The sequence below is a fragment of the Sphaeramia orbicularis genome, chromosome 9 (assembly GCF_902148855.1).
Source record: "Sphaeramia orbicularis chromosome 9, fSphaOr1.1, whole genome shotgun sequence".
NCBI classification, from domain to species: Eukaryota; Metazoa; Chordata; class Actinopteri; order Kurtiformes; family Apogonidae; genus Sphaeramia; species Sphaeramia orbicularis.
Genome location: NC_043965.1, coordinates 6,128,157 through 6,144,302, shown reverse-complemented (window position 1 = coordinate 6,144,302; position 16,146 = coordinate 6,128,157). Strand labels below are relative to the sequence as shown.

The 16,146-nt window shown below is 37.7% G+C and overlaps 4 protein-coding genes across 4 annotated transcripts in view; all 4 read left to right on the top strand.

The window, feature by feature from the left end:
* Positions 1 to 14,825, top strand: part of LOC115426285 (nuclear factor 7, brain-like) — a 27,348-nt gene extending 12,523 nt beyond the window's left edge. Inside the window, exons 4-5 of the mRNA XM_030144289.1 lie at positions 12,029 to 12,033; positions 14,814 to 14,825. The gene's annotated coding sequence lies outside the window, so the exon portion shown is untranslated. The remainder of the gene's footprint in view (positions 1 to 12,028; positions 12,034 to 14,813) is intronic.
* LOC115425568 (nuclear factor 7, ovary-like) lies at positions 2,686 to 4,169 on the top strand. Its single transcript, XM_030143196.1, has one exon. The coding sequence runs from the start codon at positions 2,730 to 2,732 to the stop codon at positions 4,167 to 4,169; it is 1,440 nt and encodes a 479-aa protein (XP_029999056.1). The 5' UTR covers positions 2,686 to 2,729.
* LOC115426289 (zinc-binding protein A33-like) lies at positions 9,443 to 11,251 on the top strand. The gene has a single exon (XM_030144292.1). It carries the CDS (start codon positions 9,594 to 9,596, stop codon positions 11,025 to 11,027), a length of 1,434 nt encoding a protein of 477 aa, XP_030000152.1. The 5' UTR covers positions 9,443 to 9,593; the 3' UTR covers positions 11,028 to 11,251.
* On the top strand, positions 14,336 to 16,146 carry LOC115426287 (zinc-binding protein A33-like). Its single transcript, XM_030144291.1, has one exon. It carries the CDS (start codon positions 14,489 to 14,491, stop codon positions 15,920 to 15,922), a length of 1,434 nt encoding a protein of 477 aa, XP_030000151.1. The 5' UTR covers positions 14,336 to 14,488; the 3' UTR covers positions 15,923 to 16,146.

Sequence of the window (16,146 nt, the reverse complement as noted above, 5' to 3'; positions counted from 1 at the left end):
GTGACATCACGTGCATACCCTCTATAGTAAAGTGGAAATCACGAAGCTCCGCCCACCCTCCCCCTCCGGTGAGTTTCTTGTACCAAGGGCCCAACATGATTCTGTTTCAGGGGGGGCAAATTGGTTGCAGTGCCCCAGGGTGATAGTAATGTGCCTTAAGGCTGGAAGCACTATAAAACAGAATAAAGATGAGAAAGAAGTCTGTTGTTAGCCACTGTAGAAACATGGCAATATTTCTGTCCTGTTCATTATTTCAGAGCAGATTCAGCTATTTACAGCTGAAATGTCATTTATTTCCTTTCTAAGATCAATACTGATTCTGTGTTGCATGGCTGCAGTAGTCAAATAATCAAGTTACAACTCAAAATTGTACTTTGGTTTACTAAATGAATCTGAGTCAATCAATTAATACTGAATCGAATTGCAATTAATCAATTCAGAACCGTATGAATCGAAATCGAATCGATTAAGGAAATTGGCCATGATACCTGGCCCTAATAAATGGATAAAAGTGGAGTGTTTGTGTTGTGTTTTATCTGTTTGTCTCATTTGACACAATTTTATTTCAGTCACATGAGTTGAGTTAAAGACTAAGTCATTAAATCCTGAGTTAACAGAAAAGAATCTGCAGATGAAGGATTTGTAGAAGGTCTGAAACATGTCAGGATGGAACAGATGTTTAAAGATCAGCATCTGGGAGATTATTGGCAAAACTGGAGACAAGATTTAAAACTCAATGTTCCTATTTACAAAGTACAAACAAATAGAACATATTTAAGTTTTAGGTGAACGTTGATTTATTGTCATGTGCGTCTCATTTATGTAATAAAAGGATCAAACTGGGATTTGAATTTCCAGAACCTTCCAGTGTGTTTAGACACTCAGTGAACCTGGCGTCTGTAAACATTTGAGCCTCTGAGAATGTGATCAAGTGAAAATAAAAACTGGAAATAAAGCATCTGTTTACACTGACTCTGAAATTCAACATAATGATAAGATTTAGATTCATATATTTGACATGGACATAACAGTAACAGTGGAACTGATATATACAATATGAATAAGAACCAGATGAACTGTTTTAAGTGTTTGCACAGAAAAAATAATTTACCAAACCTGTCCACTGGAGGCTTTTGATTATAGAAGTAAAAACAACACAATACAGATAATAAAACACTACAATCTATAACAAATAATCACATGTGAGAACAGCGTTAGTTCAGTTTCAGCCTCAGTTTAAAATCTCTATGAAAAACATTAAAATATGCTGTTTTTAACCAATAATATGGCAGTTACCACTGAATGAGTCCCATGAACTGACTCTGTTCAACTATGAAATGTGAAATAAATTCATTCAGTGACGAACATGTAGATGTTAAAACCAAGAATTAAGTCTGAATTATTTATGACACTTTACAAGGTAAATGTATTGTGTTTAAGATGTGACAAGGATGCTGTTGCAGTGGTTTTTGTACATATGTTTTATTGTCAGATTTTTAATGATTTAACAGGTTTTATAGTTTATTGTGAGGCTTTTGACCAGGACATGATACAGTGACAGGAATGGAAATAAAACTGTGTTATAAAGACTGATGCTTTGCCATAAATCCAAAGAATTTACATGAGATTTTTTGCAGATATTTTCAATTATTTATTAAAATGCAGATGTGAGTCTAAGGTTACTCCTATATATTCATCATTGTCAACCTCACTGATGATGTATTTTTTAATTTCTAAAATCAGTTTTGTCATTTGTTGCAGCGTTTCCTTACAGACAAACACACCGAAATGTCTTTTTTTTTTTTCTTTCAGTCAGTGCCCAGTGGGAGGACTTGGTCCACTCTGATTCAGAAGCTGCTCCACCACCTCGATGGTTGTTCTATCAGACGCATAAATAATCCTATCATCAGCCTTCATTTGGCAGCTGACCCCAGGACATGACTCAGACAGATCACTGATAGAAACCTTAAATATCATAATGCAGTATTTGTTCTCACTGAACCAACAGAATGAACATATATTGAAATGAAAAGCTCAGATTTATAAAAAGTTGAGTCGAGGTGTGTGTAAACGTCAGACGTCAGCTGTAGAGTTGACTAAACAGAACACAACGACACTGTTTGACATCTGCACATATAGATCATTCAGCTATCTAGACTAAAGACTTTACAGATACAAAAAAAACTTTTAAATATGGGAAAAATGATGCATAATTATAGTTAATTCATTAATGAGAATATGAACACTTTCTAGATCAACACAGAGTCATGTTTAAAATTGTACATGGTCCCGAATAAATAAAGTAAGTAAATGTATGGACTGTGTCAATATTTGTTATTATGTTGGAGGTTGTGAATGATTTAAATGTTGATTTTTGTGGCTTTGACAGTGTTCACATGCTAATATTACAGATGATAACCTGATTTATATGTTACTGGTGCTTTAACAGGACTGCATTGTCCATTTCACTGCAGTGACGCTTCATGTTGTTCAATTCTAAATCAAATAGCACCATCTAGTGGTGAAAGTAAAAATCAGGATGCTGTTAATGATTGAACTACAAGGAAGAAGTGAAATAGAAAATAGTGTTGACATGCCTAAACGGAGCCGAGGCGCCAATACAGGGTGTTGGATGCAAAAACACAGACCAGGAGGACTGAACTGTAAAACCAAAGAGACAGAGGTTTGGTGAGTCTGTGTGTTAAAGGATAATTCACATATCAGAGAAAATGGCTGAGAAGAAGATTGAACTGTTAGAAAGTTTCCTGAGTTGTCATGTGTGTTCAGAGACGTTCAAAGACCCTGTGTCTCTGAGCTGTAACCATAGATTTTGTTCAAGCTGCCTGAAGGAATTCTGGGAACAAACTAAGAACAAAAACTGTCCCATTTGTAAAAGAAAATCTTCAAAGGATTTTCTCATAGTGGACTTTGCTTTGAAAGAATTGGCTGATTCATTTGCTGGGAGACTGAACGTTGGATCATCTGAGACAGAAAAAGGAGAGAAGAAGGTGGAGGTGGTCTGCAGCAAACATCAAGAAGAACCTAAACTGTTCTGTAAAGATGAAAACAGAGCTGTGTGTCTGGTCTGTGATTTTCCTCATCATCGTCAACACACTGTGGTTCCTGTAGAAGAAGCAGTTACTGAAATGAAAGATCAGCTGAAATCTGACTTAAAGTCTCTACAGGAAAAGAAGAAGAAATATGAGGAAACACAGAAAACATACAATGAAATAATCCAACACTTAAAGAAACAGGTTTTGTTCACAGAGAATCAGATCAGAGCAGAGTTCAACAAACTCCAGCAGTTCCTGAAAGAGGAAGAGGAGTCCAGACTGGCAGCTCTGAGGGAGGAAGAGGAGCAGAAGAGGAGGAGTGTGATCAGAGAGATGAAGAGGATTGAGGAGCAGATGTCCTCTGTGTCAGACAGTATCTGTGCTGTTGAAGAAGAGCTGCAGAAAGCCAGCGCTCCATTCCTCATCAGTTGTAAAGACACTCAGAGCAGAGCCAGAGCCCAGTGCTCAGTGTCAGAGCCACAGCTGATCTCAGGAGCACTGATCCATGTGGACAAACACCTGGGCAACCTGTCCTTCAGAGTCTGGGACAAGATGAGGGACAAGGTCCACTTCAGCCCCGTCGTCCTGGACCCAAACACTGCACATGGATGCCTCCATCTGTCTGATGATCTGACCAGTGTGAGACGTGGAGACACAAAGCAGCATCTTCCTAATAATAAAGACAGATTAACTTACTTTGCTGATGTTCATGGCTCTGAGGGCTTCAACTCAGGGAAACACAGCTGGGACGTGGAGGTGGGAGACTATCCTGTATGGAACATCGGTTTGGTTAAAGAGTCAGTTGACAGGAAGGGAAAGAGATTTGTTTCACCAGAATATGGAATCTGGTGTTTACTTCATCTCAGTGGAAAATACACTAATGGTGCTGGTCGGACTGTGACAGTGCAGACGAGTCCACAGAGGATCAGAGTTGAACTGGACTATGACAGGGGGGAGGTGTCCTTCTACAACGCTGAAGACAAGACTCACATCTACACTCACACAGACACTTTCACTGAAAAACTCTACCCTTATTTCAATATTGGAAAGGCCGGTGATGCTAAAACCACTGATATTAAAATCTGTCAGAGGAAGATTTCTCTGTTGTTTACGTAGAAAGGAAAATGTGAATGATATATTGTGTTTTAATTTTTACAAAATCAGTCATATTAATCAGTGGCGTGCACAGACATTTTGGGGGGCAGATGCTCATTGAAAAATAAGGGCACTTTGTGATCAGTCAATCACTGTTGTTTTATTTCTCTGTAAGAAACACACATTGAAGGTTTTTAGCAAGTTAGGGAGCTACAACGATAGATCAGTGTATTGGTTGCAAAATAAGAAAATTGTGTTTTTTTTCCCCCATCAGGACAAAAGAAGGGTACAACGTCTCATTTTGAATTGAGGAGTGAAGAGTGCAGCATTACCATTTTGTACAAACATAGAAATAACTAACCCTAACCCTAACCCTAACTTATGGTTGGTACAAAATAATATAATTAGCTTATAAATAGGGATGAGCCAGACACTCAGCTGAAACAAGTATCTGGTACAGATAATGCACTTTTGAGGAGTATTATGAGTCAATATCTGTGCTTGTGATGAATGAAAATCCTCATTAGCTGACTGTATCCTACTGTATAGCTTCATGCCTGATTTAATATTGTAAAACCCCTTTTTGTTATAAAAATAAAATGTGGACAGCTTTTAAGATGGGACAGTTCAACTTTAAAATCTGAGTTAAAAGGCCCTAAACCAGGGCTCTCAAACTCATTTTCTTTCAGGGGCCACATTCAGCCCGATTTGATCTCCAGTGGGCCAGACCAGTAAAATAATAACAGAATAACCTATAAACAATGACAACTACAAACTTTTGTCTTTGTTTTAGTGTAAAAAAAAACCCCACGAAACTATTAAAATACTTTCTTTCATAAACTATTCAAACAAAAAAGATGTGAATAACTTGAAAAAACTGAAATTTCTTCAGAAAAATCAGTGCAATTTTAACAATATTCTGCCTCCACTTCTCATTTCTACATGTGCATTATGGATCAGATCTACAAAGACACTAAACACTGAGGAACAGGCAAAAAATAGTTCAAACTGTGCTGAATTTTCTTTAGACATTTCCAGTTGTTCATATTTGTTCAGGTTATTCACATTTGACTGTTTCAGGATAGTTTGTAAATGTAAATATTTTCATAATTACCTCCGCCAGGAGGTATTGTGATCACTTTGTGTGTTTGCATGTTTGTTTGTTTGTTTGTTAGCAAGATAACTCAAAAAGTTATGGACGGATTTTCATGAAGTTTACAGGAAATGTTGATACCGGCACAAGGAAAAAATAATTAAATTTCGGTGGTGATCGGGGGGGAACAGATCTGTGTTGGCAGAGGTCTGCGCTCTCCGAATGCTTTTCTTATTTAATGTTATTTTTTGCACTAAAACAAATATTTGAAGTCATCATTATTTATAGGCATAGTGTAATATTATTTTTTTCACATTAAACCGAGAAGAAAATATGGAGTCATTCTATTTTGTAGGTTTTTATGCTAGTATTTGACTGTAGATCATATTGGTCTGTATGTGGAACCTGAACTAAAATGAGCTCCACAGCCTTGACTGTGGAATTTTTGCACTTTGTAAATTCATCCCAGGGGCCGACTGGAACCTTTGGTGGGCTGCATTTGGCCCCAGGGACGCATGTTTGAGACTCCTGCCCTAAACAGTGAACATGACTCTGGTCTTAACTCTGACCTTTCATCTTCATCTTCTTCTTCCTCTCCCTCCTTGCTGCTGGTGGATAATTGATCCATTAGAGCACAGAGCTGTTCCCTGGGCTGCCTGCTGGAGCTCCATTTCTTTTTCTCTCCTAATCCTCTCCTTTCTGGGCATTATGCTGTAATTGGTAAATAAAATAAAAAGAGACCAACAGTGTGAATGAGACTCCTTGGTTACATTACAACATTACAACATTTCAACTTTTCTTTTCTTCTTTTCCTTTTTTTTTTTTTACAGGCAATTAGGAATGGCCCGTTTGTCATTTAACCCTTTCATGCATAGGGGTCACTACAGTGAACAGCTATTCTACAGCTGCTCTCTTGTATATTCATGGATTTTATTGTTTTAGTTCAATATCAGCCAACACAGTGGACGCCTGTGCATCATCCCATACATTGCAATCCATACCATTACTGTAACTCTGCTGTTCTTGATAAACCTGATCTGCACTAACATGTTTGAGAGTAAATCAATTACTTGTTATTGATAATAGACTGTAATTAACCATTTTTCTTAAACAAAAAGAGGTTTTTTTTTGCACATCATCTCCATAAAGTGAGTAATAACTAATATTGGCGTATGTTAAAATGTGACAAAACAGCAGATTAGCAGCATTTTAAAAAATGTATTTCATAGTTTTCACTAAGTATATCAGTAAATACATGTTTCTTTGCTTCAAAAATTAAATGCATGATGTCAAGCTGAGTGAATATTTTTGCAACTCCATTAAAAATAGGTTCATGAAAAAATATTTTTAATCACATTGTTTTTTTTTCAGGCCTAAAGAAGAATAAAAACACTCAATATCTTGATTAGGGTCAAAACACGGTATTCAAAATCTCTCTGACGGGACATTTTAGAGACAATTTAACCCACATTTTTACTTTTCAATTTGTTTTTGCTTTAGTTGGACCATAAGGGATTATTCAAAACAAGGAGCTACTTTATATTGAAATAAATGTTGGAATGGCAATTAATCAAAGTTCACTCTCTGACTGGACATTACTGTGTTGTGACACATTAAGGTTCTCATAATTCATGCATGAAAGGGTTAAATAAAATTACTGCAAGTGTTAATTATATAGCCTAAGGTAAACCTACACATTAGTGGTACTCATCACATCACCTCATATTGGTTTGGGCTAGCGGCTAGCTTGTTAAGCTAGCTTGTTGTGGGCAGTGGGCTAACTGATGATCAGCTGTGTGGTGCTGTATGAGACAGGCTAGTTCACAACAAAGAGTTTAAATACAAGTTATTGTTTGGTAACTGAGGTTTAAGGAGCAAAGAAACACTGGACTCGACTCATTTCTGTGTGTTTACCTGGCTGTTGGGGCAGGGGAGGCGGTGTGTGTGGGCAACACGACACGTCTGGAGATGAGCGTTTTTTTTTTTGTTTTTTTTTTAACAACTTTATTAACAACATTTGAGTATACAGTACAAATTTATTTTATTTTGGTGGTGATCAAGGGGGTGGGGGTGGGGAAGATCTGCCTTGGCAAAGGTCTGCTTTTCTAGTTTTATTCATGTTATTCATATTTTAACCTGCAGGTTTTTTCAGTCAGATTCAACTACAGAATGATTATTAATGGGAAACTGATGGTTTAGTTTGAATCAATATTAAATAATTGAACCTCCATATTGTCCTGATTCTTAACCCACTGACTAGAACACATATCCTGGGACAGATATTTTCCTTTTTGTTCATATGTGAGTGTTTTCATCTACAGCCGTTTGTTTGTCGCCACCTTTTTATCATCAAATGATGTGATGATGTGAACAGACGTTAAAGGACAGGTGTATTGAAGTAAATGCAGGTGAATTCATGGTTCTGGTTGTAATATGGGTTCAGATACTGATTCTTCTGCTCTTTAAACCTGACTTATTTTAATAGAAATAATGTTCTGCTGGATTTATCTACACTCATTTTCTATCAGGTGCTGAGATTGACATGAACAGAAACAGAGGAAACTGAGGAGTTTTTACACCTTTTACTTTCAGATTCACAGCTTTTAAAAACAGTTCAATCAGACGTTTGACTCACTGGGATTCATTTTTGGAGACAAAATCCACGTCCTGGTTCTCTGTAAAGGTTAAAGGTTGAAACTTCATGTGTTTGAACTCAAACAATCCCATGTTATTTTCCACAGTTTCATCTGTTTCCTGCTTCAGAAAATCTGCACAGGATTAGTTTCATTCACAAGTCTGAGAAGAACATCACAGAAACATTTGATATATTTCAGTAACTGCAGACTTTGTCCCATGTACAGTTTATTTACATTTATAAGTTTAAGGTGAACGGTGATTTATTGTCATGTGTGTCATTGATGTAATAAAGGGATAAAAGTGGAATGTCTATGTTGTGTTTTATCTGTTTGTCTCATTTGACACAATTTTATTTCAGTCAGATGAGTTGAGTTAAAGACTAAGTCATTAAATCCTGAGTTAACAGAAAAGAATCTGCAGATGAAGGATTTGTAGAAGGTCTGAAACATGTCAGGATGGAACAGATGTTTAAAGATCAGCATCTGGGAGATTATTGGCAAAACTGGAGACAAGATTCAATACTCAATGTTCCTATTTACAAAGTACAAACAAATGGAACATATTTAAGTTTTAGGTGAACGTTGATTTATTGTCATGTGCGTCTCATTTATGTAATAAAAGGATCAAACTGGGATTTGAATTTCCAGAACCTTCCAGTGTGTTTAGACACTCAGTGAACCTGGCGTCAATTTTGTTTTTTTTGTTTTTTTTCAAATTTTTTTTCCCTAAAGATGATCAATATAACAAAAATGTATTCCTCACAAACAGAGATGGAATAAAATAGTTTTTTGAGTTTAAAAGTTGAAGTTCTGTTCTTTCTTTTGATATATTCAGTGTTCACACACTCCTAACACAACATTTTCAATTTAGTGGATTTGAAAAAGGCTGGTGTTGGCTGGAAACAAACTGTAAAACACTCTGGCAGTAAAGAGTTAAGAGACATGTGAACCATAGAGAGGTCTAAGATTTAAAGGGAAAAGAATTATTGTTTAACCTTGGAGGACCACAGATTTGGGGGGGGGGGGGGGGAGAATTTAACGAATAACTCTATGAACTCAGGGTGCTCCCTATAGAGCAGGGCATCTGATCTGAAGTCAGTGAAATGACAGCATCACTCATGTAATTTGGACATCCAGAAAATAGTTCTGTTGCTGGTGGTTGGAAGTGGTTTAAATACAGGATTAGGATAGGCAAAAAAAAAAAAAATAATAATAAGATTTTGCTTCTAGCCTGTTCCTTTTTTGGTTTTTATGTTTATTATAATTATTGAACTAAGTGCAATGATGAATGTACAAACCAGAAAATTCATTCATTCATTCATTCATTCATTCATTCAAATATAACTTTTTGGAGGTTATAATCTTCACATTTTAATGTCATTGATAACAAACCTAGATGGTATCTTATCGTTTAGACAGAACTAAACTGTCCACTTGTGAGTTAAACAGTGTCCCTCCAGTTCGTTCCTTTAAAACATTTTATTCAATTCAATAGCACCACCTGCTGGTGAAAAATAACACTTCAACTGTGAATGACTTGAAGTACCTACAAGGAAGAAGTGACTTAAAATATTTTTGACATTCCTGAACGGAGCTGAAACGCCATTACAGGGTGTTGGATCGACAAACACAGACCAGGAGGATTTTACTGTAAATTCAGATGGACAGAGGTTTGGTGAGTCTGACTGCTAAAGGATAATTCACATATCAGAGAAAATGGCAGAGAGAGCTATTCTTGAAGGTTTCCTGAGTTGTCATGTGTGTTCAGAGACGTTCAGAGACCCTGTGTCTCTGAGCTGTAACCACAGCTTCTGTTCAAACTGCCTGAAGGAATTCTGGAAACAAACTAAGAAAAAAAACTGTCCCATTTGTAAAAGAAAATCTTCAAAAGACCACCTAGATGTGGACTTCAGTCTGAAGGAAAAGGCTGATTCATTTGCTGGGAGACTGAAAGATGGATCATCTGAGACAGAAAAAGGAGAAAAGAAGGTGGAGGTGGTCTGCAGGAAACATCAAGAAGAACCTAAACTGTTCTGTAAAGATGAAAACAGAGCTGTGTGTTCTATCTGTGATTTTCCTCATCATCGTCAACACACTGTGGTTCCTGTAGAAGAAGCAGTTACTGAAATGAAGGATCAGCTGAAATCTGACTTAAAGTCTCTACAGGAAAAGAAGAAGAAATATGAGGAAACACAGAAAACATACAATGAAATAATGAAACTCTCAAAGAAACAGGTTTTGTTCACAGAGAATCAGATCAGAGCAGAGTTCAACAAACTCCAGCAGTTCCTGAAAGAGGAAGAGGAGTCCAGACTGGCAGCTCTGAGGGAGGAAGAGGAGCAGAAGAGGAGGAGTGTGATCAGAGAGATGAAGAGGATTGAGGAGCAGATGTCCTCTGTGTCAGACAGTATCTGTGCTGTTGAAGAAGAGCTGCAGAAAGCCAGCGCTCCATTCCTCATCAGTTGTAAAGACACTCAGAGCAGAGCCAGAGCCCAGTGCTCAGTGTCAGAGCCACAGCTGATCTCAGGAGCACTGATCCATGTGGACAAACACCTGGGCAACCTGTCCTTCAGAGTCTGGGACAAGATGAGGGACAAGGTCCACTTCAGCCCCGTCGTCCTGGACCCAAACACTGCACATGGACGCCTCCATCTGTCTGATGATCTGACCAGTGTGAGATATGGAGACACAAAGCAGCATCTTCCTGATAATCCAGAAAGAAACACTTACAATGCCAATGTTTATGGCTCTGAGGGCTTCAACTCAGGGAAACACAGCTGGGACATACAGGTGGGAGACCATCCTGTATGGAATATCGGTTTGGTTAAAGAGTCAGCTGACAGGAAGGGAGAGAGATATCCTTCACCAGAATATGGATTCTGGTGTTTAAGCCATCTCAGTGGAAAATACATTAATGGTGCTGGTAAGACTGTGACAGTGAAGACGAGTCCACAGAGGATCAGAGTTGAACTGGACTATGACAGGGGGAAGGTGTCCTTCTACAACGCTGAAGACAAGACTCACATCTACACCTACACACACACTTTCACTGAGAAACTCTACCCTTACTTTCATATGGGAAAAGCTGGTAATGCAAAAACCACTGATATCAAAATCTGTCAGAGGAAGATTTCTCTGTTGTTTACGTAGAAATGAAAATGTGAACAACAGATTGTGATTTGTCCAAAACCAGTCTTATTATAATACCTGTAGATGTGAAATGTATAAAACCTGTTTAACTGAGTAGAATGGAAAAAATCGGACCAATGGCCCTGTAACTTACCGGCCAAATGAAAAGCTTCGGGAAATGTATCCAGATGCCATTTATTCTCATCCAGTTCTGTGTATTTATTCTATTACAGAAATAGCCCATGTTTTGGTCATATTCCAATCAGATCTGTAAAAAATTCAAATTCCAACTTGATATCATTGATACTGATTTATTGGATCAATCCACTTCCTATCTCTTATAATGGGAACATTTTTCAAAGTCGCACTGAATCCAGAATCAGATCTGGATGGAAATAATTTCAATACCTTGTGTTGACATCATCATACAGAAGCTGTATACATAGTTTGAAGTCAATCAGAACTGGAGTTTGGGAAAAGAAGACGACTGAAATGTTTTCCCCATAAGAGCCCATGTTAAATTTTCTGTAAGTTCCCGGATCCAGAAGAAGATCCTGATCAGCATGTGGTCATTATGTTTTGGTCATCTCCCCATCAGGGCTGAACTGTAGAAATTTACACTGGATATCATTTATATTTACTGAGATATTGCATCGATCCACTTCCTATCTCTAATAATGGGGACATTTTTCAAAGTTGCACCAAATCCAGAATCAGATCCAGAGCCAAATAATTTCACTAACTTTTGTTGACATCATTATAAAGAAGCTGTATACCAAGTTTGAAGTCAATTGGAATTGTAGTTTCAGAGAAGAAGACGACTGAAATTTTCATAACAGACGACAGACGACGACAGACGACGATGCCGGACGCTGCATGACGACAATAGCTTACGGCCTATCGGCCAGGAAGCGAAGCAGTGAACCCTGAGGTGATTTATAATATGTTAACTATTTGAAAAATATTATGTCTTTATTAATTAGATGAAATGAAATTAATTTTGTCTTATTACCTCCGATAAGGAACAGTGGAGGTAAAGTTTTCATCTGGGTTTGTTTGTTTGTCTGTTAACAAGATAAGTCAAAAAGTTATGGAAGGATTTTGATGAAATTTTCAGGCAATGTTGATACTGGCACAAGGAACAAATTATTACATTTTGGTGGTGACTGAGGGAGGGGATCTTCCTTGGTGGAGGTCTGCGCTCTCCGAGTGCTTTTCTAGTTTTATTCATGTTATTCATATTTTAACCTGCAGGTTTTTTCAGTCAGATTCAACTATAGAATGATTATTAATGTGAAACTGATGGTTTAGTTTGAATCAATATTAAATAATTGAGCCTCCATATTGTCCTGATTCTTAACCCACTGACTATAACACATATCCTGGGACAGATATTTTCCTTTTTGTTCATATGTGAGTGTTTTAATCTACAGCCGTTTGTTTCTGTCGCCACGTTTTTCTCATAAAATGATGTGATGATGTGAACAGACGTTAAAGGACAGGTGTATTGAAGTAAATGCAGGTGAATTCATGGTTCTGGTTGTAATATGGGTTCAGATACTGATTCTTCTGCTCTTTGGACCCGACTTATCACTCTGTTCTTCTTCCTTTTAATAGAAGTAATGTTCTGCTGGATTTATCTGCACTCATTTTCTATCAGGTGCTGAGATTTACATGAACAGAAACAGAGGAAACTGAGGAGTTTTTACACCTTTTACTTTCAGATTCACAGCTTTTAAAAACAGTTCAATCAGACGTTTGACTCACTGGGATTCATTTTTGGAGACAAAATCCACGTCCTGGTTCTCTGTAAAGGTTAAAGGTTGAAACTTCATGTGTTTGAACTCAAACAATCCCATGTTATTTTCCACAGTTTCATCTGTTTCCTGCTTCAGAAAATCTGCACAGGATTAGTTTCATTCACAAGTCTGAGAAGAACATCACAGAAACATTTGATATATTTCAGTAACTGCAGACTTTGTCCCATGTACAGTTTATTTACATTTATAAGTTTAAGGTGAACGGTGATTTATTGTCATGTGTGTGTCATTGATGTAATAAAGGGATAAAAGTGGAATGTTTGTGTTGTGTTTTATCTGTTTGTCTCATTTGACACAATTTTATTTCAGTCAGATGAGTTGAGTTAAAGACTAAGTCATTAAATCCTGAGTTAACAGAAAAGAATCTGCAGATGAAGGATTTGTAGAAGGTCTGAAACATGTCAGGATGGAACAGATGTTTAAAGATCAGCATCTGGGAGATTATTGGCAAAACTGGAGACAAGATTCAATACTCAATGTTCCTATTTACAAAGTACAAACAAATGGAACATATTTAAGTTTTAGGTGAACGTTGATTTATTGTCATGTGCGTCTCATTTATGTAATAAAAGGATCAAACTGGGATTTGAATTTCCAGAACCTTCCAGTGTGTTTAGACACTCAGTGAACCTGGCGTCAATTTTGTTTTTTTTGTTTTTTTTCAAATTTTTTTTCCCTAAAGATGATCAATATAACAAAAATGTATTCCTCACAAACAGAGATGGAATAAAATAGTTTTTTGAGTTTAAAAGTTGAAGTTCTGTTCTTTCTTTTGATATATTCAGTGTTCACACACTCCTAACACAACATTTTCAATTTAGTGGATTTGAAAAAGGCTGGTGTTGGCTGGAAACAAACTGTAAAACACTCTGGCAGTAAAGAGTTAAGAGACATGTGAACCATAGAGAGGTCTAAGATTTAAAGGGAAAAGAATTATTGTTTAACCTTGGAGGACCACAGATTTGGGGGGGGGGGGAAGAATTTAACGAATAACTCTATGAACTCAGGGTGCTCCCTATAGAGCAGGGCATCTGATCTGAAGTCAGTGAAATGACAGCATCACTCATGTAATTTGGACATCCAGAAAATAGTTCTGTTGCTGGTGGTTGGAAGTGGTTTAAATACAGGATTAGGATAGGCAAAAAAAAAAAAATAATAATAAGATTTTGCTTCTAGCCTGTTCCTTTTTTGGTTTTTATGTTTATTATAATTATTGAACTAAGTGCAATGATGAATGTACAAACCAGAAAATTCATTCATTCATTCATTCATTCATTCATTCAAATATAACTTTTTGGAGGTTATAATCTTCACATTTTAATGTCATTGATAACAAACCCAGATGGTATCTTATCGTTTAGACAGAACTAAACTGTCCACTTGTGAGTTAAACAGTGTCCCTCCAGTTCGTTCCTTTAAAACATTTTATTCAATTCAATAGCACCACCTGCTGGTGAAAAATAACACTTCAACTGTGAATGACTTGAAGTACCTACAAGGAAGAAGTGACTTAAAATATTTTTGACATTCCTGAACGGAGCTGAAACGCCATTACAGGGTGTTGGATCGACAAACACAGACCAGGAGGATTTTACTGTAAATTCAGATGGACAGAGGTTTGGTGAGTCTGACTGCTAAAGGATAATTCACATATCAGAGAAAATGGCAGAGAGAGCTATTCTTGAAGGTTTCCTGAGTTGTCATGTGTGTTCAGAGACGTTCAGAGACCCTGTGTCTCTGAGCTGTAACCACAGCTTCTGTTCAAACTGCCTGAAGGAATTCTGGAAACAAACTAAGAAAAAAAACTGTCCCATTTGTAAAAGAAAATCTTCAAAAGACCACCTAGATGTGGACTTCAGTCTGAAGGAAAAGGCTGATTCATTTGCTGGGAGACTGAAAGATGGATCATCTGAGACAGAAAAAGGAGAAAAGAAGGTGGAGGTGGTCTGCAGGAAACATCAAGAAGAACCTAAACTGTTCTGTAAAGATGAAAACAGAGCTGTGTGTTCTATCTGTGATTTTCCTCATCATCGTCAACACACTGTGGTTCCTGTAGAAGAAGCAGTTACTGAAATGAAGGATCAGCTGAAATCTGACTTAAAGTCTCTACAGGAAAAGAAGAAGAAATATGAGGAAACACAGAAAACATACAATGAAATAATGAAACTCTCAAAGAAACAGGTTTTGTTCACAGAGAATCAGATCAGAGCAGAGTTCAACAAACTCCAGCAGTTCCTGAAAGAGGAAGAGGAGTCCAGACTGGCAGCTCTGAGGGAGGAAGAGGAGCAGAAGAGGAGGAGTGTGATCAGAGAGATGAAGAGGATTGAGGAGCAGATGTCCTCTGTGTCAGACAGTATCTGTGCTGTTGAAGAAGAGCTGCAGAAAGCCAGCGCTCCATTCCTCATCAGTTGTAAAGACACTCAGAGCAGAGCCAGAGCCCAGTGCTCAGTGTCAGAGCCACAGCTGATCTCAGGAGCACTGATCCATGTGGACAAACACCTGGGCAACCTGTCCTTCAGAGTCTGGGACAAGATGAGGGACAAGGTCCACTTCAGCCCCGTCGTCCTGGACCCAAACACTGCAGATGGACGCCTCCATCTGTCTGATGATCTGACCAGTGTGAGATATGGAGACACAAAGCAGCATCTTCCTGATAATCCAGAAAGAAACACTTACAATGCCAATGTTTATGGCTCTGAGGGCTTCAACTCAGGGAAACACAGCTGGGACATACAGGTGGGAGACCATCCTGTATGGAATATCGGTTTGGTTAAAGAGTCAGCTGACAGGAAGGGAGAGAGATATCCTTCACCAGAATATGGATTCTGGTGTTTAAGCCATCTCAGTGGAAAATACATTAATGGTGCTGGTAAGACTGTGACAGTGAAGACGAGTCCACAGAGGATCAGAGTTAAACTGGACTATGACAGGGGGGAGGTGTCCTTCTACAACGCTGAAGACAAGACTCACATCTACACCTACACACACACTTTCACTGAGAAACTCTACCCTTACTTTCATATGGGAAAAGCTGGTAATGCAAAAACCACTGATATCAAAATCTGTCAGAGGAAGATTTCTCTGTTGTTTACGTAGAAATGAAAATGTGAACAACAGATTGTGATTTTTCCAAAACCAGTCTTATTATAATACCTGTAGATGTGAAATGTATAAAACCTGTTTAACTGAGTAGAATGGAAAAAATCGGACCAATGGCCCTGTAACTTACCGGCCAAATGAAAAGCTTCGGGAAATGTATCCAGATGCCATTTATTCTCATCCAGTTCTGTGTATTTATTCTATTACAGAAATAGCCCATG